Genomic DNA, 27930 nt, shown 5'->3' with positions numbered 1-27930 from the left:
CTATTCTCCCGCCCCTCCGGTACTCAACCAATCAGAACATCGTGATGGGCGGGGCTTTCAGCAGAGGGGCGGAGCGTGGTCTTGGATTGGCTCCGCTGAAGACGGCGACGTGGCTGAAGGAGGCCGGTTTGTTTCGGAACTGAGGCTCAAGCACAGCCGCTCAGGATTGGTGCTAGGCTGGGCCGGGGTCTTTGGCCGGAAGCGGAAGTGGAGAAAGGATGCAGGTGTGGGGACCAGGGCTGGAGAAACTGGGTCTTCTCTGGGATTCCTGTCCTGCCTCCTCAAGTCCTCCCGTCCTCTGTCGGGTGCTCTGCCCCTGCAGGGTGGCGGTTGGACTCGTGGAATGAGCGCGCGCGAGGCGCATCGCCTTCCCGCGTTCACGCCCTCCCTCCCGGTCGTATTTCCCACCAGGACCATCAGCACGTGCCCATCGACATCCAGACCAGCAAGCTGCTCGGTAGGAGAGGGCGCCCCCGCGCGGTCGGCTCTCGGGGGAGGTCTGCTAGTTGCCCCCTGTCACCAACCAGCAGCCAGGAGCTGTGAAAGTCCCAGCTGAGGTGCTTTACTCCAGCGAACTGTTTGCTCTGCAAGGAAGGAAGCATGGAAAGTCTGTACTGGCTCCGTGTTTTCTACTTTTAACGTTTCTCACGTAGTATCAAATCGTATTCAGGCACACAGGACAAATGGATAGTGTTAAAGATGGACAGTTAAGCAAATGGCTGATCCATTTGAAACCTAAGTCTGTTTGGTTCTGTCTTCATGCATTTTGCATTATTTGGGGTGGGTAATCCTCTCCCATCTATTTAAAAAGTTTCTCTCCTTGGATTTAGGGAGAAGAGGGCCCTAAGACTCACATACAGACCTTTTATGCCAACCATGGTGGTTCACACTGGTAACCATAATACTTGGGAGGCCGAGGCAGGAGGATTGGTGGCAGTTCTCAGACAGCCTGGCTTGCATAGCAAGTACCAGCCTAGTACTCCCCGCCCCCCACCCCCACCCCCCCAAAAAACCTTTAGTCTTAGCACTCAGAAGGCAGAGGCAGGCCTTGGCCACATAGCAAGCACCAGGGCAGCCAGGACTACATGGAGAGACACTATTTCAAAAGAAAATGACAGAGAGACAAGAAGACCTTTTAGTGACCAGGCAGTCTCTGCATCTGGCTTACATCCCTCATTCTGTCACTTCTGGGGGTGTGTACAGCCCCTGGCCCTTGTGTTCACCAGATACGCCAGTCCACTGGTAACACGTCCTTAAGAGGGTGTTTGCCGACCTCAGCCCCTGGAGGAATTCTGGTGTCTGCTGTTTTCCTTTCTGACAACTTGAGAAGAACTCAGAGTCAGAATTTCTGATACTGTTGTTGCTTGAGAGAAATTAAGCGGTTGAAAGATTTGTTTTAAAGGAGAGGGAGTATTCAGTCCTTTGATGGACACTGGTGAGTCCTCCCAAGTGCCTGCCAGGCACGGGCCACCATGTATTCATAGTGTATGGGCACCCGCTGCATCTACCTGGGTGTGCCAGTTTGTCCTCGAGTCCTGAGAAGAACCAGTAGGACACCGCTCACCATGGAGCATTTGTTCCATCCCCGCTGCTATTTTATACTTGTCTTTGTTAAGATGAAATCACTAAGGTTTTGTGAGCCACTGCGAGGCACAAGGCTCGGTGCATAGGGCCTCATCTGATGTGTGGGGAAACTGAGGTACAGAGAGATGGAAAGGAACTGAGAGCCAGCAGGATGGCTCAGTAGGTAAATGTTCTTACCGGCAAGTCTGATGACCTGAGGTCAGCATCAGGACCCCTGTGATGGAAGGAGAGGCTTAGATCTCAAAAGTTGTCGTCTGACCTCCACTTGTGAGCTGTGGCACATGTGCATACATACATTTATGTGCATACAGAGTAAATAAAGTTAAAAACAGACGAGCGGGGCTGGTGAGATGGCTCAGTGGGTAAGAGCACCCGACTGCTCTTCCAAAGGTCCGGAGTTCAAATCCCAGCAACCACATGGTGGCTCACAACCATCTGTAACAAGATCTGACTCCACTCTTCTGGAGTGTCTGAAGACAGCTACAGTGTACTTACATATAATAAATAAATAAATCTTTAAAAAAAAAAAAAACAGACGAGCGACTAGGTTGGGCCATGATAGTGCACACCTTTAATCCCAGCACTGGGGAAACAGGCTTTCTGTGAGTTCGAGGACAACCTGGTCTATGTAGTGAATTCCAGAGGGCAACCTGGTCTACATAGTGAATTCCAGAACAGCCAGGGCTATGTAGAAAGAACCTGCCTTAAATAAATAAATAAATAAATAAATAAACCGTCAGCACCCTCCAGCCTTCGGGGCGCGGTAGGTGTTAGGGGCTTTGCAGTTGTTCGTTCATCCGGTACTTGGCATAACCACCTTGTGTTTTCCATTGTGGCGGTTAATCCCAGCCCCGAGGAAATGGAAGTTGAGCAGCACCCTCTGTCAACACGAAAGATATAATTACACACAGAAGCAAAATATTATGGAGACTTTAGAATGGTCAAAAGTGGCACTTTCATGTTGGGACCAATTTAAAGTTTTCCTTTATCCCTGTGTTAAGGCGGTTGCTCTGTAAAACTCATACGGGGATAAAGCCGGGGCGCCAGGGACTGTTTAGCCCAAGCGACTCTCTGCGTCTGTCTGTCTTTTCATCTCTTCCCATTCCTCTCTCTTAGCTAATACAAAGACTTTTGTTCAATATCCAGTATGTGGCACTTGAACCAGTGAATTCCCAGTGGGCAGTTAGTGGTATGGCGGGCTGTGGTGACCGGCTGGTTCTCGTGCAGACTGGCTGGTGGACAGAAGACACTGTAACCTAAAATGGCAGAGCCTGGTGCTGACCATCCGGGAAAAAATCAACACTGCCATCCAGGACATGCCAGAGAGCCAGGAGATTGCCCAGCTGCTCTCTGGATCCTGTGAGTGATCTGGAACCCCCCCCCCCCCTTCCTGGAGTCACCAGGGTGGCCCCCAGAGTGAGAATTTTTTTTCTGAATCGCAGATGCTGGTTGGCAGCAGAGTACAGGGGTCAGCCACCTGCAGTAGCCAAGGGGAGAGGAAGGGAGGTGGAATTCTGAGAGTCCTCATTCTTACTTTCTAGACATTCATTACTTCCACTGCCTAAGAATAGTGGACCTTCTTAAAGGCACCGAGGCGTCCACCAAAAATATTTTTGGCCGGTACTCTTCACAACGGATGAAAGTGAGTATGGCCAAGGACTGGTAGTGTGCAGGTGGGGACATCCACGGCCTCTGCAGTCTCACTGGTGAACAAGCCAAGATGCCTGATCTTTGTCCCTATAATATATACCAAAGTGGACCTGTCCACTGGGCTTACACATCCTGACCGTCGGGGATCACTGTCACAGTCTCATCATTATGTGGGTGGTCCAGCCAAGGTTAAAGCTGGAGGAAGTTGAGGAGTTTGTGTCTGGTATGCTAGGAGGCCCGGGGCAGCCTTCTCTGCAGGTTTTGGCTGGGAGGAAGCTGTGGCTGCTCCCCTGGCTGATGTCCTCGCTCTCCTTCTCAGGATTGGCAGGAGATCGTAAGCCTGTATGAGAAGGACAACACCTATTTAGGTAAAGTTGCCCTAAAGGGGCCAAGCATCCATGAGGGGGCGGGCACGATGCTGTGGCTCTGAAACAGCCAGCTGATAGAGAGCTTGGAAGGAAGTGGGGTGCGGCGCAGATGTTGCCTGATTGTAGGTGTGAAAAACGGTTTTGCACGTGCTCCATGAGAGGGAGAATCAGGCAGGAAGTGAACCTTCGTGTGCCCTACTGAACAGTCATCTGGCCTGTCTCTCTCCCTTGGGGAGGTAGTGCGTACTGCCCCCACCCTCGCTGTGTGTGGGGGCCATCCTGTGATGTGTGGGCCATATTGGGAGCCTGAGAGGAAGCAACTAATGGTTGATTATAGTTTGGATCATGACTCTGAATAGTAAATAATTGTAATTATTAATGTATACCAAACACTCTGGGTTTTGTTTTATATGGATCCACAGAGAAAACACAATAGTCCCTGTTCGGCAGCTAAAGATTGAAGCAGAGAGGGTACACAACTTGTCTTGGGTCCCATAGCTAGGAATGGAGAGGCTGAGAAGCCAGCCCCCGTCTCCTCCACCATGCTAGGGCATCTGTGTGCACCTCAGGGCAAGGGTATCCTACAGTCAATTTCCTGGGCCTTCCTCAGTGGAACTCTGTAGCCTCCTGGTTCGGAATGTCAGCTATGAGATCCCCTCGCTGAAGAAGCAGATTGCCAAGTGCCAGCAACTGCAGCAAGAATACAGCCGCAAGGAGGAGGAGGGCCAGGCTGGGGCCGCTGAGATGCGAGAGCAATTCTACCACTCCTGCAAACAGTATGGCATCACGGTGAGCAGCACTTCATTGCAGCCAGACAGTCTTGGGACTGGCTCTCTCCGGGCTCAACTCCACTGCAGCTGGCGGGCTTCTTTCTCAGTTGGATTGTGCCCGGCCTGGGTCTCTCTCACCTTCCTACAGTCTTTGAATGTTTTGTTTGACTCGATAGTTTCCATCTCCCACCATGTGTGACCAAACCCTTCCCTTCTCTCAACCTAGGGAGACAATGTCCGAAGAGAACTTCTGGCCCTGGTGAAGGACCTGCCAAGTCAGCTGGCTGAGATAGGGGCAGGGGCTCAGTCCCTGGGGGAGGCCATTGACCTGTACCAGGCCTGTGTGGAGTTTGTGTGTGACAGGTAAGGAGAACTTCTCCACCCTGAGCAAGGGGTGCCTTCCCGGGTCTTTCTGGCTCCTCTCCACTCGGATTATCCCACATGGCACGCCACCTGTGTTGGTAACTCGTGGACCAGTGATTAGGGTGGAGCCTGTGCCGGCTTCCCAAGAGAGGCTCCGTGACCATGCTCTGTTGAAGCCCCACAGAGCAAGTGCTGCCCATGCTGCGGTATGTGCAGAAGAAGGGAAACTCGACGGTGTATGAGTGGAGGACGGGGACAGAGCCCTCTGTGGTGGAGCGACCACAGCTGGAGGAGCCTCCTGAGCAGGTGCAAGAGGATGAGGTAAGACAGGGCCTCTGAGGAGCCGCGTGGGAGCTGTTTCCCATCCACACGGAGCCCGAGCCCTGACCTGACTTCCCATAGTGAAGAGTAAGGGAAGCTGGGTGAGCGAGGCTCGGGTAGGCGGACCCAAAGGCCCTTTGATTTTCCTGGCTTTCCTGAGACCAGAGTGCAGACAAATGGTAGACACCTCAGCCCACTGGCTCCTGCTGACCTGGGGAGTCCTTCGGTGAAACTGCCCTTTCTCGTGGGAGCCTGGAGGTCCGTGCAGTTGACTGCATGACTCTGCACGGCACTGAGACCTAAGAAAGGCAAACTCCTCTCCCTCTCTCTGCCCACCTTGTTTGCACTGACTTATTTTTTTGCTCTTTAGATCGACTGGGGTGACTTTGGGGTGGAAGCTGTTTCCGACTCTGGCATCGTTGCTGAGACTCCTGGAATAGACTGGGGTATCTCCCTGGAGTCAGAGGCCAAGGTTAGAGCTTTCTTTCTAAGCGGTCCTGCTTCAACCATAGAAAAACATCTGTGCGTGGGACCGTTCCCAGTTGTAAGGCCAGGCGCATCCTGAGGGAAACAGAGTCACAGAAGTGAGGCGTTAGCGTAGGCTCTTTTCCCCTGGGACTTGGGGTGTATGAATGCAAGCCCTTGACCAGTCAGGAGGGAGGGTGGCGTCATCAAAGCCCACGCCCTCCGCCATGCTTGCCACTGCATCAGACTGGACGGTGCAGTCACTGAACCCTTCAGGGCCTCTAGTCTGCTCTGGGTCCCTGCACTGGGGAACCGGTTCCAACTTGCTGAGTCTTTGCTGTTCCTCAGGATGCTGGGGCTGACAAGATAGACTGGGGTGACGATGCTGCTGCTGCTTCAGAGATCACCGTGCTGGAGACAGGAACTGAGGGTAGGTGCCCTGTCCCCTACAGTCCTGGAGAATGGAGGAGCCCAAGTTCAAGGGCATCTGTAGCTACAGTGAATTTGAACAACCTGTGAGACCGAGTCTCAAAAACTAAAAGTACATCTTGTTTAGGATGTGAATGGAGAGGGATGGGATCTAAAAACTCCCTGCTTCCCCCCACCCCCCTTTCTTTTTTGAGACAGTATCACTGTAGGCTGGCCTGAAACTCTCTATGTAGACCAGGCTGGCCTCAAACTCACTCCCAGTGTTGGGATTAAAGGCCCACACCACCAATTTCTGTATGTTTTAGAGACTGAATGTGGGCCAGTCATTTTGGTAGATTGTTTAAGAGACTGGTTGGGCTCCAGGTCTGAAGTGGACTCCTCCCTCTCCCAAATCTTCAGAGAGGCTGTAGCAGTCACTTGTGTCACTAGAGGGCAGTGCAGGATGACACTTTACCTGCCTCGCCACCAGCCGCCTCTGGCTCTGCCTGTGCATTTATCGGCCAGACCCAAGTAGAACCGAGAGGTGTGAACAAGGGGGAAAGGCTGGGTAGGGCTGAGAAGAGTCTGTCCACAGTAACCCACAGGCTTCTCAGACCCATCCTCGTGTCTCTGCCTCTCTTTCTGACAGCTCCGGAGGGTGTAGCTCGGGGCTCAGACGCTCTGACTCTTCTGGAATACCCTGAAACTCGGAATCAGTTCATTGATGAGCTCATGGAGGTACTGCCTTCTGGGAGATGTGGCTTCATTTCTGATGCCTCCTGCTGATGGGAGGGAAGGGCCCGGACTGATTTCAGTACCCTGGAGCAGAGCCTAACAAGTTAGGATTCCCCCCAACACCCTTGTTCTTCTCATAGTTATGAGACATCTCTAAAGTTCCTGGCTCCATCTTGGGCAGTAGCAATGGAGCAGTGACAAAGACGTTCAGAGGCCTAGCCTCGGCGGAGCTTGTATTCTAGCGGGAAGAGCAGATAAGAACCGAGTAGCTACATGGCAAACCTCCTGAAAATTCTGTGCCTATCTGGTTTCCTCTACTTTCCCCTTGAAGAGACATTTTGTAGCCATGAGGGGAGAGGGGGACAAAAGATACCCAGTGTTCATAATACAGCAAGATTTGTTTTTTCCTTTTTAAGGCTTGTACTTATTGATTTGTGAGTGCACATATGCACATGTGTACCGCAGCCCACAGGTAGAGATCAAATTGGGACAACTGTAGGTGTCATTACTGTCGCCTTTCACCATGTGGGTTTTGAGGATCAACCCTAAGTTCTCAGGCTTGGCATCAGGCCCTCTAACCAGCCCAAGATGAACTTACTCATAAAGACTACATCTTAGATGTGGCTGCAGCTCATACTCTTTCTAGACTTTGAATCCAAAGTTTCTCAAGCACTCTCATTGCTCCCATGGAGAGAACATTAGTACCTGCCCTAGGAATCTCAGTGTGTTCCCATAGGCTGGAGAAAAGGATGGAGGGCTGGGCTAGGCTAGCACAGGTCAGCATGGGGTCTAGAGGAACAGGGCGGCCACCTGCTCCCGTGTTGTAGGTGTCCATGCCAGAGGTGCTCGCCGAAAGGAGCCCATGCTGTAGGAGCAGGGTCTCCAGCAGTAGAGTGATGCACAGGAGACAGCCTTTCTCCTCTGGACTCTAGCTCTTCACATCAGGGCGGGGGGGGGGTGGGGGGGGGGGGCTCAGCTTCTGAGTTCCTTTCTTGGTCTGAACGAAGTCCCTTTCCCTCCTCAGCTTGAGATCTTCTTGTCTCAGAGAGCAGTAGAGATGAGCGAGGAGGCCGACATCCTGTCCGTGAGCCAGTTCCAGCTGGCTCCTGCCATCCTCCAGGGCCAGACCAAAGAGAAGATGCTCAGCCTGGTGTCCACGCTGCAGCAGCTGATCGGCCGGCTCACCAGTCTGCGGATGCAGCACCTGTTTATGATTCTGGCCTCGCCAAGGTTGGCTTTCCATGATTCCGTGTTTCTCCATCTCGAATGGAGCTTCCTCCCCTTGTCTTCTTCCTCTTCCATGATTCCTCCTTCCTGTGTACATGGCTTTCTCCTGGGAGTAGCGCAGGGTAGGGTTGATTAATGTCTGTAGACAGAACCTGGTTCCTAAGTTGAGAGGAATCTGGAGTGGCTTATATTCCTTACCAGAAAAAGGAGGGAGGCCATGAGGGGAGGGGAGGCCAAGGAGGGAATTAGCTTCCTGAGCCTCACCGGCCCAGCAGTTAAGTGCAGACAGCCTCCCAGGCTTCTCCATCTGCACAGGTATGTGGACCGAGTGACAGAGTTCCTCCAGCAGAAGCTGAAGCAGTCGCAGCTGTTGGCTTTGAAGAAGGAGCTGATGGTGGAGAAGCAGCAGGAGGCGCTTCAGGAGCAGGCAGCTCTGGAGCCCAAGCTGGACCTGCTGCTGGAGAAGACCAGAGAGCTGCAGAAACTGGTGAGCCGTGCCGGGAGCCTGCCCCGGGGGAGAACCCCTCCGCTTCCACAGACCGAGAAACCTGCCGGCCTGTCTGCTCCCTGCCCACTCCGCTCTCTTTCTCTCAGATTGAAGCCGACATCTCCAAGAGATACAGTGGCCGTCCTGTGAACCTGATGGGGACCTCTCTGTGACGCGCTCCCTCTGTGTCCTCCACCCTCCTTCCCAGCTACCAGGAGGAGGTGGGACAGCCCAGGCTGATGCTACTGGGCCTCACCAGCAAGAAGTCAGGCGGACTTGGAGACAGAGCCATGAGGAAGGGTCACACCATGATCTCTGCAAGCAGTTGTCTTGAGTGGCTCTGGCCTGTCAGCCTTAAGGCACACTTGCTGCTTCTAGTTGTCAAGTGAGGCTTAATAAAAGGAAGTGACTCTCCTTCGTGGCTGGCAGTCACTTGCACCACCACGCTGAGCCTGCTTGAAGTTGAAGCTGTGCACATGTTTTCTTAATTCTTGATCCAAGGAGGCCTTGAGCAATTGTAGAGCCCCAGGTTAGAGGCTTTTCTTCCTGGCTTTTGGTGGTACCTGACCCCATAAGCATTTATAAATGGTTCAGCATGTGGTTTGGGGCTGGCCAGTACAGCTTTGCCCCCTTCTGTCACCAGGCTCATGCTGTCCTGCCCCAGTCGGCAGCCCAGGGGGAGCAGTCAGCCTGCCCTGTGAGACCCTGCAGAGGTGTATTTTTCCTCTTAATCACTGCTTACTGGCTAGTCAGGGGGAAATGTGGTTTGGGGAGGCAGGGTCTGATAAACAAGGTGGAGACAAGAGTTGTCACCTTTACTGGCTGCCTGTCCACTTCCTGCCCGTAACTGCCTGCTCTGCGATTGGGTGGGAGCCACCCCAGGATAACACCCCTCTCCCGTGGGACCCACCCCAGGATAGCACCCCTCTCCCAAGCCACCTACCCATCCCTGTTTCCCAGGAAGGATAGGGGCTGGGGGTGGCCAGCAATTCGATTTTAATTTCATAGCAGAGCAGTTGATTCATGGCTCTTTGTCGCTGGCGTTGACTCCCGTAATGACTTTCCATCACAATGAAAAGTGGAGTGACACCACTCATTATTCCTGCTGCTTGTTATCTCAGTCTGGGGAGGGCCACCCCTCCCCGCTGCCTCTCAGCCGTCCAGGACAGTGAGTGATGGCCCCTATTAATCACCGACCCCGCGGACTCCGGCGGACACACGCTATCCAAAGGAGAGAGAGATAAGGCCACATGAACTGCTCAGAGACACTCCTATCGATTAATGTCAGCCCACCGCTTCCCCCCCAACCCCTGCCTGGTCACCTCCTTTTGGAGGAATCAAGCTGAAGTTAGAAGCCTAAGAGCTGAGAGAAAAGATACTGGTGTCAGAAGACCGTCCTAAAGATAGAAGGGCCTAGGGTGGTGTGGCTGGGCTGTATCCTGTCTGCAGCTGCTCCGAGGCCTGGACAGCTGTCTGCTCCTCTTGGTTCCCTTCCTGAAGTCTGAGCATGTCCCAGCCACCTCCCTCCCAAGTGGTCATCTTCTCCAAGGGCTGCCTGGCTAGCCTCCTGCATCAGCTATCAGCTCGCTGAGGCATGCTATCCTTGTCCAGCCTAGTCACCAGCTGTTACAGACACCACCGCGTACAAGACCCAGGCAGTAGGGAGAAGCCCAGGGAATCATGTGATTGCACCAGGCTGGATTTGGCTTGGAGGCTCCTGTTCCTGCCAGACATGAACACCTGACCTCCCACAAGGTTCCAGTGCCCCAGGAAGGGAAGCAGTATAGGTCAAAGGGACTTTGAGCAGATGAGAACACTGTGGCAAGCAGAGGGGTTTGGGTAAGTGTTCTCAGAGGGACCGGGCCTGTTTTATAAGCTGTCCCTGAGGCCCAGGCTGAGGTAGATGGTTTCCTTCAGGCCCTTAACTGTACTGGGGTGGTTCTTCAAAACTCTGCTTGCTTTGCCTTTGGCTCCAACACCTGTGGGCCACCCCTCTGGTTGTACCAGAGACACTGAAGCCCACCTGGTGTGGGCTATGGGAACAGTTCTGATTGATTTGGGGGTCAGCTTCTGAGCCCCTTTAACTTCATTCTGGAACATTTTTGGTCCACGACCCTTTCCCTCAGTGCCACAGCGTTGACCTAAGGGTTAATGAGCTGAGCAGACAGCACCCTCAGTGTAGCACCACGGCACCCCCAAGGCCTCTTCTTCCTGGCCTGAGAAACCAGGGCTCCTTGCAGAACTGAAGACCCAGTTCCCAGCAGTCAGCTGTCAGAGTTCTAAAAGCCATTCAGGGAAAGAGAGGCCACAGGCCAAGCTCCATCCTTAGCAGTCTTCGTCTTAGTTTGATGTGAGTCCGTAGCCAAGGGCATAGCAGGGATTGATGTTCACTTCTCTCCTGCTGCCTCTGCCCAACCCCATCTCCCTGATTCCTGTAAGGAAACCGGGACTCCCTTTCCCAAAACCCATTGTTTGGATACCTGCTGGCTGACTGAGCATGGGCTAAGTGGAATGCTAAAGACTGTCCATCAGCCCAGCCTGTGCACCCCTCTCCCCTGGGCCCACTGAGGGCTCATCAGGGGCGTGTGGGTCCTGAATAAGTAGAACCCACTTGTTTTCTCTGCCAGGGCAGGGCTGCAACAATCTGCATGATTCACACCAAACACAAGCACACTCCTCCACAGTAGCGGCCTAGAGTCCAGGACAAAAGAAGAGCACACCCAGCTTGTGGGAGAGAGCCTGGGTCTGCGGCCCTGACCACTACATGCACGCAGCCGACACCCCCAGATGTTGCTGTGACTCTGCCTTTTCATACGCTCCTCTCTGTCTTGTTGCTAATGTGTATTTCATCTTTTGACCACCACTTCTATATTCTCTTCCCCACTCTAGCACAAGAATATTTAATCTAATAATGGGAAACACTGGGAGACAGCGCTTGTGATATAGCCTTTACGTATGTGCAGAAGACCCAGGGTTCTATCTAAGTTCCAAAACTCCCATGAATTGAATATGCAGCACATGCCAATGATACTTGGGTGGCACTTAGGAGGTGGAGACAGAAGGATTGGAAGTTCAAGGTAATCGTTGGCATCCCTGGCTATAGAGAAAGTCTGAGATCAGCCTGGGCTACTTGAGACCCCGTCTTAGAAAACAAAACTATAATGATAGCAAAAACAATGCAGTGTGGTTGTGGGCTCTGCACTGCCTGGCTGTAGTCCTGGTGGTGCCGCTTGTGTGACCTGAGACCCAAATGTCAAATGTGTAAGAGTGGCATAGGCTGGAAATACCCCAGAGCAGTGGTTCTCAACAACCCCCCCACCCCAGCCATACAATTTTTGTTGTTGCTAATTCACAACAGTAATTCCCCTACTGTTATGAATAATAATGTAAATATCTGATGGTGACCTGTGACCTCTGTGGAAGGGCCATGCAACCCCCACATAGGGGGTCACAACCCACAGATTGAGAACCACTGACTTAGACTAAAACTGGTGGTGACTTGTGTCCTGTCTTGGTCTCACATTTCCATGATAGGCCAGTGCCCCACCTAAACCCATTATCCACAGCCGTACTCCATCTCTGGATTCCCTGTCTGTTGGTTTCTCCTCTGAAGTTCCCCTCTTCTTCTTCCATCTCTTCTTCTTCTTCTTCTTCTTCTTCCTCCCTCCTCCCTCCTCCCTCCTCCCTCCTCCCTCCTCCCTCCTCCCTCCTCCCTCCTCCCTCCTCCCTCCTCCCTCCTCCCTCCTCCCTCCTCCCTCCTCCCTCCTCCCTCCTCCCTCCTCCCTCCTCCCTCCTCCCTCCTTTTTTTTTTTTTTTTCAAGACAGGGTTTCTCTGTGTAGCCCTGGCTGTCCTGGAATTCACTTTGTAGACCAGGCTGGCCTCGAACTCAGAAATCCACCTGCCTCTGCCTCCCGAGTGCTGGGATTAAAGGCATGTGCCACCACGCCCGGCTCCTCCTTCTGTTACTATGCCCTCCTTTTACCCTGTTGCTTGTTTAGACTCTCCTGCCTCAGCTTCCCACGGTCTGGGATTACAGGTGGATAAGCTCATACTTTGGACTTATAACCAGTCCATTTAACTTCTCAGACAGGTGGATTGTTGAGTACAAGGACAACCCAGACTACATAAGGAGACCTTGTCTCTAAGAGTTAGGAATGTGGGAGAGGAACGGGCTTGGTGCTGCCATCCATCCCTGAATTCCAGAGGCAGAGGCAGGTAGATCTCTGAATTCCAGGCCAGCCAGGACCTTGTCAAACAACAACAACAACAAGAAGACGGGAAGGGCTGATAGTGGGTGAGGGATGTAGGTCTGTGATGGATGGAGTTCTTACTTGCCTAATGCGTTCCATCCCCAGCACCAGCAAAAGTAAATAAAAGGACTCATTGGCCAGCTTAGACTATACAGTCTAGTATAGTGAAATATACTATACCATGTAGTGAAATCCTGTGTCAGCACCCCCAACAGCCCTCAGAAAACACACAAACCACCAAACCAAACAAATACAAATGAACTAGACTAAACTCCCATCACCAGGAGGGGAAGGAGGACGTGTCCCCTGTGAACCTTCAGGGCCTGTCTCTCCACTCCTTTCCCTATCTGAGGAGAGCAAAGGGCCATTGCTTGTTCTCCTGGCAATGCCATTTCATTGTAGGCCCAGTTTTTTGCTAGCACAGCTGGGCCTCGTGAGCGCCACCCACACACTGGGCTTTGGACAGACTGCCCTGCATGCACTCTTGAGGAGTCAGGTCCCAAGCTGTCTTCACATTGCCATCCTGCCTGGCAGAGCTCAGCGCAGCGGGAGAGAGTCTCAAAGCTGCAGCAAGACTGCGGGGCCCAGGAATACCAGCTGACCCAGATTCTCCCTGTGTCCTCCAAATGCCCTTCCTCTCTGGTGACAGGGTCATGCCTCCGAATAGACTGGCCCTGAGTAAACTCTGCCTTAGCCACCCTCCTCTCCTTCCCCAGGCTCCAAAGAAAACCAGTTTGAATATTTAAACTTCTCCTGTGTGTCTAATAAAAAGTTCTGCACTATTTAATGCCCCAGCTATCCATTACTGTCTGGAGCTGCCCTCTCCTCTCGGTCTCCCCCTCCCTTCCTCTTGCCCAAACCATGGCGCACAGCAAAGCCATTTGTCAAACTGATCCCGCCGCCGGCTGCGCTTGGCTGTGTCTGAAAGGACATGCCGCCCCACAGGGGAAGGTGGGAATGAATAAAGGAGCTATGCAAATTACTGCTTAATCTGCAGAGAAACACCCAGGCTTTGGGGAGACGCTCATTACTTCTTTTAACTGTGATTAACGGGCAAATTAAACCCAAGCCCTTAACTCTCTCCTGGCAGAGGATTTGAATGCAGAGCCCTGCTCTGGTGCCAGTGCCTGGGGTCTCTTCTGTAGTTGCTTGTATCTGAGGTGAGGAGCAGGGGCTTGGTCCTGTGCGCATGTTGCCTGGCAAGGCAGGCATGAAGAGAGCAGGCCCTGCCTGCAGGCCTTACCTCACCAGAAAGAAGAATTTAACTGTTCTTTGAAGTCTGTTTTACATACAAGAAAAAACAGCCACTGGCCACTGGGTTTACTGGAATTCTTTGCCTCTACTCAAAATTACCAAAAAAGAAGAAGGAAGAGGAGAAGGGGGAAGAGGAGGAAGAGAAGGAGGAAGAGGAGAAGGGGGAAGAGGAGAAGGAGGAAGAGAGAAGGGAAAGGAGGAAGAGAAGGAGGAAAAGGAGGAGGAAGAGGAAGAGGAGGATGAGGAGGAAGAGAAGTCGTAGTAGTTAAGAGAATCCCTAACCCTGACCTTTAAGCACATGCTGGGATTGGGGCAAAAGTAGCCACCCACCGTGTCTAAGTTAGTTGCTAATTAGACCAGTTCCAAACCCGGGTCTGGAAAGAGGCCTTGAGAGACTCCAAGTACATGACTCCCAAACTATCCTTGAGACCTATTAACCAGGTAGGTGAGAAAGAGACCTAACGGTGTGGGGGTGGGGCAGTGGGCAGAGGGTTTGAGTGTGTCTCTAGAGAGGCCCTGGGAGGGCCTTGCTGCAGGGTACACAGGTCATAGGCATACATGGCCAAATGCAGACCCTGAGAGGGAGGGAAGCCCCCCCCCCCCAGGTTTATTCCATCAGCAGGCTTCCGTTTTGATGTAAGTTGTACGCAATATAAAATGTCACGTGACTCTCCATGGGCATTCAGGTCAATGGTGTCCTTGCTGCTTTATGACATTGTCACTTTCCACTGTGCCTTTTCAGAACACATCTAGCTGTCCTGTCCAGCCTCTTCTCGGCTCTCTCCAACAGCTGCCCTGAAGGCTTGGGGCTGTAGTTCAGTTCTATGTAGAGCACCTGCCCAACGGGCCAGAGGCCCTAGGTTCAAACCCAGCACTGAGTCAAGGCTCTCTATAGAAGAGTGACCTGTTTGAAATCCAATATAAATAAATAAATAAATAAATAAATAAATAAATAAATAAATAAATAAAACTGCCTACTGGCGCTTGGAGTTGCGGGCTGTTTGAAAGAGAAGCCTGCCTTTAAGGTAGCATTTGAGGAGGAAATACTGTAGGGACTCCTTGTTAAACACAGGTTTCCTCTCAGCCTGAGTGATTAGGAGGTGAAAGATGACATGCAGTGGTGACAGACTGTCTGTCAACCTGACGGGGCCGAGGAGAGACACGGCCCCGTATTTTATTTTGTCGTCCAGTCGATCAGTGGGTCTGTCATAGAAACCAGGCCTGACAGCTCCCTTGGCCGCTCCTCTCTCTTTTCTTAACTCCAGAAGCCCCAGCTCCACCATCTATTAAAACATCCTGGGCTGTCAGGGATATTAAAAGGCTCTGTCACTCCTTCTTAAAACAGTCATAAATACAATCTGGGCGCTAGCATTTGGGCAGAAGCCTTGGTGTTAAATGAGAAGGGGCAAATAGCAGAGCTGCCTGCCTTTCTTGACAGCCCGGGAGCCTTAGAACCCCTCCAGATGCAAGAAGGCCTTCCCCAACACCTGCGGGCACCTGGCGCTCTTAAACCCAGAGCACAGGATGCTGCTGGTCCCACACCCACAGGGACCAGCTCATCTCTGCTTCTTCCCGAACACCGTATCTGCTCTTGCCCAAGGAGCCTGCCTCCTCGGCCTCTCCAGACAGTGGGACCCAGGGGAGAAACAGAGGGAAGAGAGACTGAGTGTTTTCTCCAAGTTTACATTTTCTACCTTTTCCTCCCCTACTTTCCATGTGCCAGCTTGCCACACCTTGCTACAAGTCCTTTGGAGGCCATAGTTTTCCCTGAGGCTTCCCATGTGGGCTTCCCAGAGAGCAGGCGAGAGTTTGTCCTCTTGCTAGTGGGAGATCACTGTCACTTATGAATCCTTGAATATCTCCAGACTGGGACACCCTCGATATCAGCCTGAGTATCACCTTCTCTTCCACCTCCAATAAGAGGAAGAGGCTAGATGCTAGCTATCCCAGTTGAGATCACAGAGGCTTTTCTAACTCGCAGAAAGGCTCTTCAGGCCCAGAACTGCAGAGCAGCCATGATCCTTGAGCAAGTTCTAAGTGGATTCTGTCCCTGTCCATTGGCCTGCACACTTACCTGAACATCCAGTTGGTGAAATGTATGAAGTCCTTGCCCAGGACTTTCTGTGTTCACACTGAAGCAGTGCCCAGGATCCTGGCATCTTCAGACAGCTTCCCTGTGGCCCACCAAGGTGTTTAGGCCATATGTGATAATGGCCACAATCACTTCTCACTCCAGAACTTTTACTAACCTTTGATACTTTCTCAACTGTGGACTACGGCTCCCCACCCCCAGCCATGGTCTTCCCGGTAGCTTTTTCCCCCCCAAATACTTCATTTCAAGAACTGCCAAACTTTGGTCATTTTTTATGTTAGGGACCCAGCTTATCTCACTGTGGAGGCCCCATGGGGTTCATGTAACAGCAGGAGACATATTTGCACCTCATAGAAGGACGCCCTCTCTGAGAACGGAAGATACCTCAGAAAGGCACAGGTAAGCGGAACTTAGCTGACATCATATCAATGTTTGTGGATGTTCAGAAGATGGGTGGGGGTCAGATGCCTTGAAGAGTCAGTGATTTGGGACACTTGGTGTGTGTAGGAGCCGGGTGAAGCCTGGCAGCTGTTTGTCAGCTGTCTGCCATGTAGCCACTTTGCCTATTCATTCCCATCATCTCAAAGGTCACAGGCCTAGCTACAGAGTAGTGAACAAGCCATTCTTTGCCCTCACAGACCCCAGGCAGTGTCTGACCCAGCAGGCAGGATGCGGAGGGGAAAAGGGGAAACTTGGGGACCCCCCACCAGCCACTCTAGTAGATCCTGCCTCTCCCCCTGACCCCCTCCCGCTGGCTTCTCCACTTCTCTCTCCCATCTCCTCCCCTTCCTCACCTGCCTTTCTTTCCCCTCTTTGGCTCTCTACCATCCAGAGCCCACCCTTCATCTCCATGGCAATAAAAGGGGAGGTGGGGTGGGGTGGGTTGTGCCCTGTATTTTTAGCCGGTCCATAATAGGCCTTTTCTCTGGAGACACAGGCACTGCCTGTGGAACGAATCTCCGCCTGTTCCTCTGCTCACAAAGGGCCAGCGGAGCCCCTCCCTCTGCCTAGGCTGCCCTCAGTGACCCCGGCCCCGTTTCAGGGTGTGCTTCAGCCCTCCAGGGTCTGCAGCTGGGTCTCTCTCACGGGATCCTACACACAGACAGGGTCACTCCAGCTGACCTCCCTGGAGGACAGAGGTCAAGCCCCCTCTGGGGTCTCTGATGTGATTGGAAGGGAGCTGGGGCGGGAGGAGGAGGAGGGATGTGCGCGGGGAGGGGACCGTCTTTTTTAATGTAGAATTAAATGACTCCTTGTGTCTCCCCTGTCTCTGCCTCTCTCAGGCTGGGTCTCAGGGCCCAGAATCCCACACTTAGGAGTCCGGGCAACTTAGAAATGGTTAGCCTCCTGTACGGGAGCTTGGTTGAGTGAAAGCCTGAGCTATAACAACTATAAAGTCTTGGCAGGGAAGCTGAGAAACTCTAAAGGGTAGTGGGGTCTGCATAGTCAGCCTTGCCTTTGAAGCTGGGCTTTGCTTGCTTTTGAAGTTGGAAAGGAAAAAAAAAAAAAAAAAAAGGAGAAAAATATAGGGACATGGAGAAGAAAGAGCCCTCGATCAATCCAGGGTCTTTTGAAGCCTCCTATCAGCTGAAAATCAAACTCCAGTATAACTAACATTTGTTGTGAAAGTTACAGACATAGAGGATCTATACATATATATCCTCTCTCTCTCTCTCTCTCTCTCTCTCTCTATATATATATATATATATATATATATATGTATATATATACACAAACACACACATATATATACACACATACATACATATATATAATAAAATTACATATATCATATATAATGTAACTTTTTAAAAGATTTCTTTATTTTGTGTATGAGTACACACTATAGCTGACTTCAGACACACTAGAAGGTTCCATTAGATCCCATTACAAATGGTTGTGAGCCACCATGTGGTCTCTGGGAACTGAACTCAGGACCTCTGGAAGAGCAGCCAGTGCTCTTAACTACTGAGCCATCTCTCCAGCCCCCTGGCAGTGTATTTTTTTAATGGAGAAATATTTTAAGATAAAAATGTTAAAATAGCTGGGCATAGTGGTACATGCCTGTAATCCCAGCACTTGGGAGGTGGAGGCAGGAGGATCAGAAGTTCAAATTGACATCATCCTAGGATGCTTAAGTTAGAGCCCAGCCTGGGCTCCATAAGACCCTGCCTCAAGAAAGGTTACCATAGCAACAGAGCAGGTTTCTGCCCATGACCTTAGGTAGGGTCTCCTATTGAGAATATCTCTAGGAGTCTTTCAAAAGAGGCTGCTAATTTTGTTTGCAGTGAAAATGCCCTAACTTCCTGCATCTCTGTGACCAATGCCTGGCTTGAGATATCTCCTGCGTGGCATGCTCACCTTTAAGTGGGAATGAGAGCCGCACGTGGTAGTGTATTCATGTACAAGCCAGGTCCTGCAGTGCTCACCTCTCAGAGACGCACATCCCCCACCCCCACCCCAAGCTGCAGCTGTCCCTTAGGAGCAAATTCTTTAGGGAAAACTAAACAAAAGAAAACATTTTGGGGGGCAGGGTAAGGAGAGGGTATAGGGGAATTTCGGGATAGCATTTGAAATGTAAATGAAGAAAATAGCTAATTAAAAAAGGATTAAAAAAAAAAAAAACGTTTTGGGCTGAAAAGATGGCTCTGTAGTTAAGAGTACTGCGTGCTCTCCCAGAGGCCTGAGTTCAATCCCTATTACCTACACCAGACAGCTCCCTGTAACTGCCTGTAACTTTTTGTCCAGGAAGAATGCACACCTCTGGCCTCTATGTCTTTTAGACAGACATATATGTAAGCATAGTTTTTTTTTTAAAAAGCATTTTCAGTGATAATTCTATTTATCTTGTGTTCCCGAGTGTGGATGTGCATGCCCGGGTGCGTGGGGCAGAGCTATACTGTTACCTCCAGAGCCATTTCCTCTGAGCGCAGGAAGGAGCTCTGATGCTTCATATTGTCAATCAAGCCAGGACACTCTCGATAATTACAAATAAGGTTCCTTCCCTAGAGAAACGTATTCCAGGTCATCCAGTGGGTGGAAACATAGACCAGCACGGCTGGCCAGCCTGGATGAACCACACCTTGGGCTCTTCACTTCTGGCTGTGAGTGTGGCTCTCCTCAGGTTAGAAGCAACTAAGAATCAGAGTAGCTACTGCCTAAGGTGAGAGGCTCCACAACTCCCGCCTGGGAAAACACTCAGAAAAGAACCTGACCACTGGCCCTGCCACACAAGGGTCAGTAGTTGTATTGATTTCTCATCACATCTCTGTGGATCTCATTTCCAGAACTGTGCTCATTCCAAATATTCCAAACCTTTGTCCCTAAGAATCCTTCTCCCTCCCACGCTGGACGCGTATTCTGATTTGGGGTAAGAAATAACACACAGTAACTCTTGTTTGGGTGATGGGAAATCGCCCATTTTGTCCATGTAGACGGAGGCTCTTAATGATGAACACAGCTAGCCCAGAAGGGAGGAACTGGCGCAATACAAAACAGGACCAGGCCAAAGATGGGTTGGAAAGGTCAGAGGTGAGCTGGTGGGCAGTGCCAAACGGTGCTTCTAATCTGCCCGACTTACTACTGGCATCATCTCAAGAGATAATTTAATGCCCTGTGGCCCTGTTCGCTCCCGAAGAAAGAAGACGACAATAACCAACAACACAACCAGCCCATGTTTTATGTGAGCACCACGTGTTTGTTCCCAGTGCACAGTTATTAATATCCTTGTCCCAGTGCCTCCTCCAAAGCTGATCACCACTGAATTATGGGCCCTGAATCTTAGTCCCTGCTCCCTTTACTGCCTTCTGTGATGCCCTGAAGAAGAAAAGAACCGGGCTCTCCTCTGCAGACAGGACCCAGAGCCCAGGACGGGTACCCATGTCCCCAGCTGGGAGCACAAAGAATATGGGAGGCAGGGCTGAGTCAAGGAGCAAGAGAGAAAGGGCCTCTCCTATGCGGTCTGGTGGTGAGAAGCAGCCTGAATGGAGCTCAGGGATGGAGCTCCTGGAAGACTCCTCTTCCACATCTTAAGCTCTAGGATCTAGCTGGTCTTGTTTTCCTAAACTTCACTTTCGTCTGTGAAACAGAAAAATGCTAAAGATCTTCTTTGAGCATTCCATGTGTGTGTGTGTGTGTGTGTGTGTGTGTGTGTGTGTGTGTGTGAGACGAAGAGCATGAGAGGGTCAGAGGGCAACTGGTGAGAGTTGGTTCTTTCCTTCCACCATATGGGTTCCTAGGGCTGAACCCAGGATAGCAGGCTTAGAATGGCAGATGACCTCCTATGCTAGTCTGTCTTACCAGGCTGGCCCAAAATAGAATTTTTTTACAAGAATCAAGCCTTTGTGTTTCTCCTTTTAATTGCATGTGTGCATGTATGTGTGTTTGTGTGTGTGTGCGCGTGCCATACCATATGTATGTGGGTACCCTTGAGGACCAGAACACAGTGTCAGATCCCCCCTGGAGCTTGAGTTACCTAGGTAGTTGTAAAGCCACTCAGAAAGGTACTGGGAACAAAATCTCTGTTCCCTGGAAGAACAGGAAATGATCTTAACCACTGAGTCATCTTTCCAGCGCTCAAAATAGAACATTTTAAAACTTCCCTTTCCCTTGGTCATTTTTTATTTATTTATTTATTTTCAGAGCTGAGGACCGAACCCAGGGCTTTGTGCTTCCTAGGCAAGTGCTCTACCACAGAGCTAAACCCCCAACCCTTTTTTTTAAAAAAATTCTTTTTGTTTATTTTTGGTTTTTGGTTTTTTTCGAGACAGGGTTTCTCTGTGTAGCCCTGGCTGTCCTAGAACTCACTCTGTAGACCAGGCAGGTCTCGAACTCAGAAATCTGCCTGCCTCTGCCTCCCAAGTGCTGGGATTAAAGGCATGCGCCACCACCACCGCCTGGCCCCCTTGATCATTTTTAATCTCTTATAATGTACTAGACTCCATGCTGGATACTTTATATTATATAAAGTACCAGACACACACATATACACCACATACATATGTACATACCACACACAAACACCACATACATACACATACCACACACACACACACACATGCTACACCATACATACACACACACACATACACACACACATATTCACACACACATACACATAAACACATACACATGCACACACATACACACACATACACATACACACACATACACACACACATATGTGTGTGTGTGTATATCATTCATATATATAATTTTTCCCATAGCCTCTGTTTGATTTCTCTACAAAGTCTCTATAAACAGCACAGAACTAGAGCTCCTCATGCTTCAAAACGCTTGGATTGTGTACATGAACCACCCTGTCCAACTTTTATGGATTTTTCAAAAAGATTTTTCAATAAAGATGTGTTATTTTCTTTTATTTTTTTATCTAGGTGTGTGTGTCTGTGTGTGTGTGTGTGTGTGTCTGTGTGTCTGTGTGTCTGTGTGGATGTGTGTGTGTGTCTGAGTGTCTGTTTGTTTGTGTGTCTGTGTGTATGCCATGTGTTTGGGTGCCCATGGAGCCCAGAAGAGGGCACTGGATCTCCTGGAACTGGAGTTACAGGCAGTTTTGAGCCACCTGACATGGTTGCTGGGAACTGAACCCAGGTCCTTCTGCAAAAGCAGCTGACTCTCTAAACTCAGCCCCGAGATGACCACTGTATATGATGCTAATTTTTAAAAAAGATTTGTTTATTTTATGCATATGAGTACACCATCATTGCTCTCTTCATGCACACCAGAAGAGGGCACCAGACTCCATCACAGATGGTTGTGAGCCACCATGTGGTTGCTGAGAATTGAACTCAGGACCTTTAGAATAGCAGTCGATGCTCTTAATCGCTGAGCCATCTCTCCAGCCCTATGATGCTAATTTAATACTTGTTTAGGGTTCTCAGATTGTAGAGCAATTAAGAAAAATGCTTAAACTGGGTGTGGTAGCAGACCCCTCCAATCCCAGTACTTATCCCAGTACTTAGGAAGTAGGAGCAGGACCTAGAGTTCAAGACCAGCCTGAGCTGTCATGAGACCCTGTCTTAAAAAAACTAAATGCTTCCAGGTATGGGCTATAGCTTGGTGGTAGGGTGCCTGCTTAGAAAGCACTGGGTCCTGGGTTCCCTCCTTCAGCACCACATAAAAATGCTTTCAGTAATTCATGTGTATAAAAAACACCATGATGAAACCCATTGCTTTGTATATTACCTTAAATATTTAATTTTTAAAAAATTAAAGAATTCATTCAGTTGAGCACAGAGGCACACGTGTGTGATCCTCGCATTGGAAAGACTGAAGCAGAAGGATTGTGAGTTCAAGGCCAGCTTGGACTCTCTGGTTAGACCTTGTCTCATAAACAAACAAACAAACAAACAAACAAACAAATAAAATAGGGCTGGAGAGATGGCTCAGTGGTTGAGAGCACTGACGGCTCTTCCGAAGGTCCTGAGTTCAAATCCCAGCAACCACATGGTGGCTCACAACCATCTGTCATGAGATCTGACGCCCTCTTCTGGGGTGTCTGAAGACAGCTACAGTGTACTTACATATAATAAATGTTTTTTTTTTTAATTAAAATAAAATACAGGCATGCTTTCTTTCACGTGGCAGTTGTGGCTAGACAGTAGAAGGGACAGGTGTCCTACTGTTCCGGGTCTTCCCAAGGATGTGGCTGGTTCTGATCTTGCTGGATCATGCTGTGTTCTGAGATAGCAGCGACAGCAGCAGCATTAAAACAGAGGCCCCTGGTCCTCTCTGAGGGTGGATGCTGAGGTTTCATGCTCCCTAGGTCCCTGGCACCACACAGAGCTGACAGCTTTGGAAAGGTGAGACCAAACAGATTCATCCCCAGCAGAGAGCTGGAAGAGGCAATCTAGCAGGAGAGGACCCAGGATCAAGCGAGGTCAGAGACCGAAGGCCCCCCATGTCTTGCCTGGTCCAGGCTGAGGGTGATCAGTGGACTACTTGGTATTCTGCTCAGGCTTCCTGTCCTGCCTCCTGGCTCCCCTGCCAGCGGGGCCTCCTCCCCTACCCCACCAGGGCCATGCATTATCCTCGCAAGACTGAGGACCTAATGAAGGCGATCAGCACCCTGAGGGAGCCTCTCCATCCAGGATGAGAGGAGGGCAGAGCAGTGCTCCGTGGTTCCTGAGCCCACCCTGAAATGGGGGAGTGCTCTTGAAGGGACCCCTAAAACTGAGCTGAGGAGGGGTTCCCAGTACCCCTTCCCCCCATACGCACACACATACTAATGGGGCCCTAGACAACTTCAGTTCCAGAGGCTGCCTAACAACAATCCCTCTCCACAGAAAACCTTAAACATCCTGGGTCCCTCTGGCCTTGGCCAGCTCCCATTTTCAGTTAGCGGGTGAGGGGCACTCTCACCCCTCCTTATCCGATGGCCAGCGTTGTAACTAGCCATCCACACCCACACGCATTGTTCCTGAGTCCTCCTCCCACACCTTTGGGTGTACAAAGCCCCCTAGGTCAGGGGTACAGGGCAGCACCTCCTTTTCCCCTCCCCAGGCATCAAAGGATGTAAGGGACCAAGGCCTGCCAAGGTTGGCTGCTATTCTGGGAACCAGGACAACCACTCCCTGCACTCCCCACCACCAGGCAGCAAATCCCTGGGAGTGAACAGAGCAGACCCCCAGGGGTCCTGGGTTTGGTAGAAGCCTGGGGAGGGAAGACCAGAAGAATGCTTGGGAAAGGATTGGGCCATGCCATATTATCTTCCCAGGAGCTAAGAACTAAGCAAATTGGAGATGAAGAAAATCTGCTCAGAGTGGTTCAGTAAGGAACCTGGAGTCACACAGCTGAACTAGACTTGAATCTACATTGTGGATTCTAGAAACGTCTCGTAACCTCAGTACCTGGCTGAGAGTGGGGAGGACAGATTGTATGGTCATGGGTAATTCATCTCCAAACTCAAGGATGACGTTCTACACATCTATAATATAGGTGTCCCTTTCCAAAGACCACGTGGAGATCTACTGAGCTCAAACAAACACAAGGAATCCTCCTTTCCGGCTTTTCTTCAGTCCTCTTGGTCCTGAGTCTTCCACCATCTGCTCCCAAGATGGTAGGTCCTGCCTACCTTCCTTCCTCTGGGGATAGAGTGGGTCTGGGGCTCCCCCCTCCCCCCCAGGTGCTGTAATTTGAGGGGCTGCCCAACTGGAATGGACCCAGGGCGTCCCTGGACTCCCCTCCCACCACTGTGAGTTTGCTGGCCTCTGCCCTCTGCCCTCTTCTGCCATTAACCCTGTCACCTGCTGGACATCAGCCCCCGGGCTCAGTCTGTCATCTGTGGCCCAAGATGGATGGGGGGCGGCTGGGAAGCATAAGCAGCGACCCCTTAATGAGATCTGGCGGGGGAGGGCTGGGCTTTATCAGGCAGTGGCGGGCTCAGGGTAGCAATAACAGGCCCTTGTTGAGTGTAACCCATTTTCCTCCTGTGGAAAGGAGACCCCGAAGGCTTGGAGGTGAAGGACTCCTTTGTCACCAAACCTCTGTCCTCCTCAAACCAGGCTAGGATGAGATGGACAAGAGCTAGAAAAAGAAAGTTGACCCCCTCCCCTTTCATTCCATCTCCTGGGTGCGGTTACCGGGGCTCTGGGGGTCGGGGCTCCGGGGGTTGAGGCTCCAGGGGTCCGGGCGAGTCACAACGGGTCATGAGGAAACAGAGCAGCTGCCTAGCTGGGGCAGCCCTGTGTAGCTGGGGCAGCCCTGTGTGCATCCTGGGGGACTCTGTGGCTCCTGATCACATGCAGAGACACTGGAGGGAGGGAGCCAGAGAGATGGGGAAGGCATTGTCTGTAGGATATAGGATGTAGTGCATCTTTGGAGGTACAAGGAAGAGGAGCCTGAAGAAGCAAATAGGAGTGAGGGCTGAGAAACAGAGGCCATTGATGGGCTCCTCAGTTTTCCCCAGGCTGGCCTTGAGCTCAAAGAGATCCACCTGCCTCTGCCTCCCCACACGGACACATAATTAAAATAATAAAGATAAAGATCACATGCTACTCTTGCAGAGAATCTGAGGTTTAGTTCCCAGCACCAATGTTGGGTAGTTCACAACTATCTGTAACTCTAGTTCCAAGGGATCACACACATATCCTCTTCGGGACCCGTAGGCATATGTACATACCTACCCACAGATATTAATAATAAAAAAACAATAAGAATTAATCTAAAAAAATATTATTTAGAAGAGGGAGAGGCAAGAACCAGGCCTGGTAGCACATGCCTCTAACCCTACACTCAGTAGGCAGAGGCTGGTGGATCTGTGAATTTGAGGTTAGCCTGGTCTACCTAGTGAGCTCTGTGAATGAGTCTCAGAGTGATGAAGGAAGATATCCAACATCAACCTCTGGCTTTGACATGCATGTACACACACATATCACACATATCACACATACACACACACACACACACATACACACACTATGGGGAAAGAGAGTAGTAGATGCCAGACAACATCAGTCTAGCATTTGAGGAAACCGAGGCCAAAGAGAATGGTAATTAGTAGCTGGGCCAGAACCAGAATCCAGGACTCTAATAGACCCAGTCGTCCCTTAGCACTGCTCTACCCTCCCACCTTGCCCCTCAGTCTGGGAGAGATACAGCAGCTGCTGAAGTGATCAGTCCTGGGTTGTCTAAAGGGATCGGCTCTCCTGAGCCTCCTCAGCACACACACATACAGAGATCACCCAGGGCTGTGGGGAGGTGTGTGAGACAGACTTAGGAGAAGAGCAACGGTGTGTTTCCTGGTTCCTCCTACACTTGAATGAGACGGAAGTGAGGCTAGTTGAAAAGCCTTGTTCGCTGCTGGTAGAACATAAATTAATATAAATTAATTAATGTAGAAATCGGTATGGAGGTTCCACCAAAGTTCTAAAAATAGAACCACCACATGATCCAGTGAGACCTCATCCAGGCACGTGCCTGAAGAAATGTAAGTCGGCCTACATCAGAGACACCTGCCGGCCTGTGGTTGATGTATCGCTATCCACAATAGCCAAGTTATAGCCTAGAAGCCCAGGAGGAGAGGCTAAAGGAACTATAGTATGAATACACAACAGAGTTTTGTTCGTACATAAGCACAAGATTATCTCATTTGTAGGGGTTTTGTTTTTTGTTTTTTAAAAAGGGACCAAAGAGCTGGCTTAGCCAGTGAAGGAGCCTGCTACCAAATCTAGCAACCTGAGGACCCACACAACAGAAAAGAACCAACTCCTGAAAGTTGTCCTCTGACTTCTACTCATATACTGTGACCTGCATGGGCACGCATGTCTGTATACGTGTACACACACATACAAAATAAATAAAATAAATAAATGTAAAATTATTTACAAAAAATAGGTAGAACTAGAGAGCATCGTGTAAATCGAAACAAACCAGACTCTGAAAGACAAGTCTGGTACGTCTTCTCTCATCTTCAGAATCTAGACTGAAAAGCAGAGATGCGGAAGTACAAGGGGAGGAAGAGGAGTGCCCTGACGAGGTACAAACGAGGTCATCGGAGGACCAATGTGATTAAGCGACATTAAATGCATGTCAGCAAGAAAAAAAACCATCTTGTTTTGTTTTTTTAAATTTGGGGAGTTTGCTGTCCATGAAGAATAAGAAGAGCCACACACATTGGCACAGGCCTGTAATCCCAGCTATTCCAGAGACTGAGGCAGGAGGATGGCAGATTCAAGACCTGCCTGGGCTATAATGTGAGTTCAGAGCTAGACTGAGCAGGCAACTTAATAATACTGCTTCAAAATAAAAATGTACCTCAGTGGCCAAGCATAAGCGAGGTCGTGTGTGTGTGTGTGTGTGTGTGTGTGTGTGTGTGTGTGTGTGGTGTATGAGATAGGTCTCACTGTGTAGCCCAGGACTGACTCTGTAGATCAGGCTGCCTCTGCTTCTCTAGTAAGTGCAAGAATGAAAGGCCCAGCCTCAGAATAAAAATCTAAAAGAATTTCCTTTTTTTTTATTTTAATTTTTATTGTGTTAGGTTTTTGAGACAGGGTTTCTCTGTGTAGCCCTGGCTGTCCTGGAACTCACTCCGTAGACCAGGCTGGCCTCGAACTCAAGAGATCTGTCTGCCTCTGCCTCCTGAGTGCTGGGATTAAAAGCATATGCCACCACGCCCAGATAAAGAATTCCTTTATGTTTTAAAGACTAAGAAGTCAGGTCCTGAAGAGACCTCAGGAGTTAAGAGCCCTTGATGCTCACAGAGGACCCAGGTTCTGTTCCCAGCACTCCCATGGCATCTCACAACCAACTGTAACTCTAGTTTCAGAGAATCTGACACTCCCATCTGGCCTCTGCACATACATACACGCAAGCCAACACTCATACCTGCAAAGTGAAAGTAAGTTAGTCTTTAAAAAGCAAAACCCAAAAAGAGTAAGGAGTCAGGCCAGTGAGATAGCCTGGCAAAAGCAAACAAAGAGGCAAACAACAGGCAAAGGCACATACCACCATAACAGTCAAGCTGAACTCTATCTCTAAAACCTACATGGAGGAGAAAGAAACCAACTCTCCAGAGTTTTCCTGTGATGCTCGCAGAACACGTATATACACTAGAGAAACACCGAAATAAAATACGGAAAGAAGAAGAAGTTTTGAGCCGGCGCCCAGCAAGACTTGATGGCACAATCTTGGGGGGTGGGAGGACCCCCCACTTAACCCTGGCCACTCCAGGTCATCCCTGGAGCTCCTGCTTTGTAGTCTCCTGCAATGGCGTCCCTCTTCCCCCAGACTGCCTGTGACAGACTGTGCCAGATTGTGTTGTGTGTATGGCTGGGGGGGCCAAGAGCTTTGAAACGTAGTTCTAGTTAGCTGAACAGCCTTTAGCAACTCTTCCCGTTTTGCTCAGTATCTCTCTGTCTCTGTGTCTCTGTCTCTCTCTCTGTCTCTCGTGTGTGTGTGTGTGTGTGTGTGTGTCTGTCTGTCTGTCTGTCTGTCTGTCTC

The 27930-nt window shown here is 50.4% G+C and overlaps 1 protein-coding gene and 1 long non-coding RNA gene across 8 annotated transcripts, besides 1 other annotated feature; both read left to right on the top strand.

The window, feature by feature from the left end:
* Positions 1 to 76: 76 nt before the first annotated feature.
* Cdk5rap3 (CDK5 regulatory subunit associated protein 3) lies at positions 77 to 9183 on the top strand. 7 transcript variants are annotated; one of them, XM_006534526.4, is made up of 14 exons: positions 77 to 224; positions 412 to 457; positions 2731 to 2943; positions 3126 to 3226; positions 3554 to 3602; positions 4213 to 4391; positions 4599 to 4735; positions 4912 to 5056; positions 5427 to 5528; positions 5870 to 5951; positions 6579 to 6667; positions 7689 to 7894; positions 8207 to 8378; positions 8486 to 8845. In XM_006534526.4, exons 3-14 carry the CDS (start codon positions 2901 to 2903, stop codon positions 8549 to 8551), a joined length of 1371 nt encoding a protein of 456 aa, XP_006534589.1. In that variant the 5' UTR covers positions 77 to 224; positions 412 to 457; positions 2731 to 2900; the 3' UTR covers positions 8552 to 8845. The 7 variants fall into 7 exon arrangements, with proteins under 7 accessions (XP_006534589.1, NP_084524.1, NP_001350184.1 ...); NM_030248.2 differs by having other exon boundaries at positions 94 to 224; positions 2812 to 2943; positions 8486 to 9183; NM_001363255.1 differs by having other exon boundaries at positions 94 to 224; positions 412 to 557; positions 2812 to 2943; positions 8486 to 9183.
* Positions 11937 to 14895: an enhancer, noted in NCBI's record as "VISTA enhancer mm1675". NCBI's record gives its function as "enhancer in: neural tube[5/7] | hindbrain (rhombencephalon)[5/7]" and the evidence as "EXISTENCE:transgenic organism evidence [ECO:0001131][PMID:17130149]".
* On the top strand, positions 14074 to 24107 carry Gm38961. The gene is made up of 3 exons (XR_880184.2): positions 14074 to 14324; positions 16257 to 16374; positions 23929 to 24107. It is a non-coding gene; the product is annotated as a predicted gene, 38961 (long non-coding RNA).
* The last annotated feature ends 3823 nt before the right edge of the window (positions 24108 to 27930 follow it).

This window comes from Mus musculus, chromosome 11, assembly GCF_000001635.26.
Source record: "Mus musculus strain C57BL/6J chromosome 11, GRCm38.p6 C57BL/6J".
NCBI classification, from domain to species: domain Eukaryota; kingdom Metazoa; phylum Chordata; class Mammalia; order Rodentia; family Muridae; genus Mus; species Mus musculus.
Note: the sequence above shows the minus strand (reverse complement) of the source record. Positions and strands in the feature narration are given on the sequence as shown.

What these genes read in the sequence shown, in the direction of transcription:
- Cdk5rap3 (NM_030248.2), top strand. An exon ending in ATGATTCTGGCCTCGCCAAG is followed by an intron (nt 7,895 to 8,206) that starts GTTGGCTTTCCA and finishes CCATCTGCACAG; the next exon opens with GTATGTGGACCGAGTGACAG. An exon ending in CCAGAGAGCTGCAGAAACTG is followed by an intron (nt 8,379 to 8,485) that starts GTGAGCCGTGCC and finishes TCTTTCTCTCAG; the next exon opens with ATTGAAGCCGACATCTCCAA.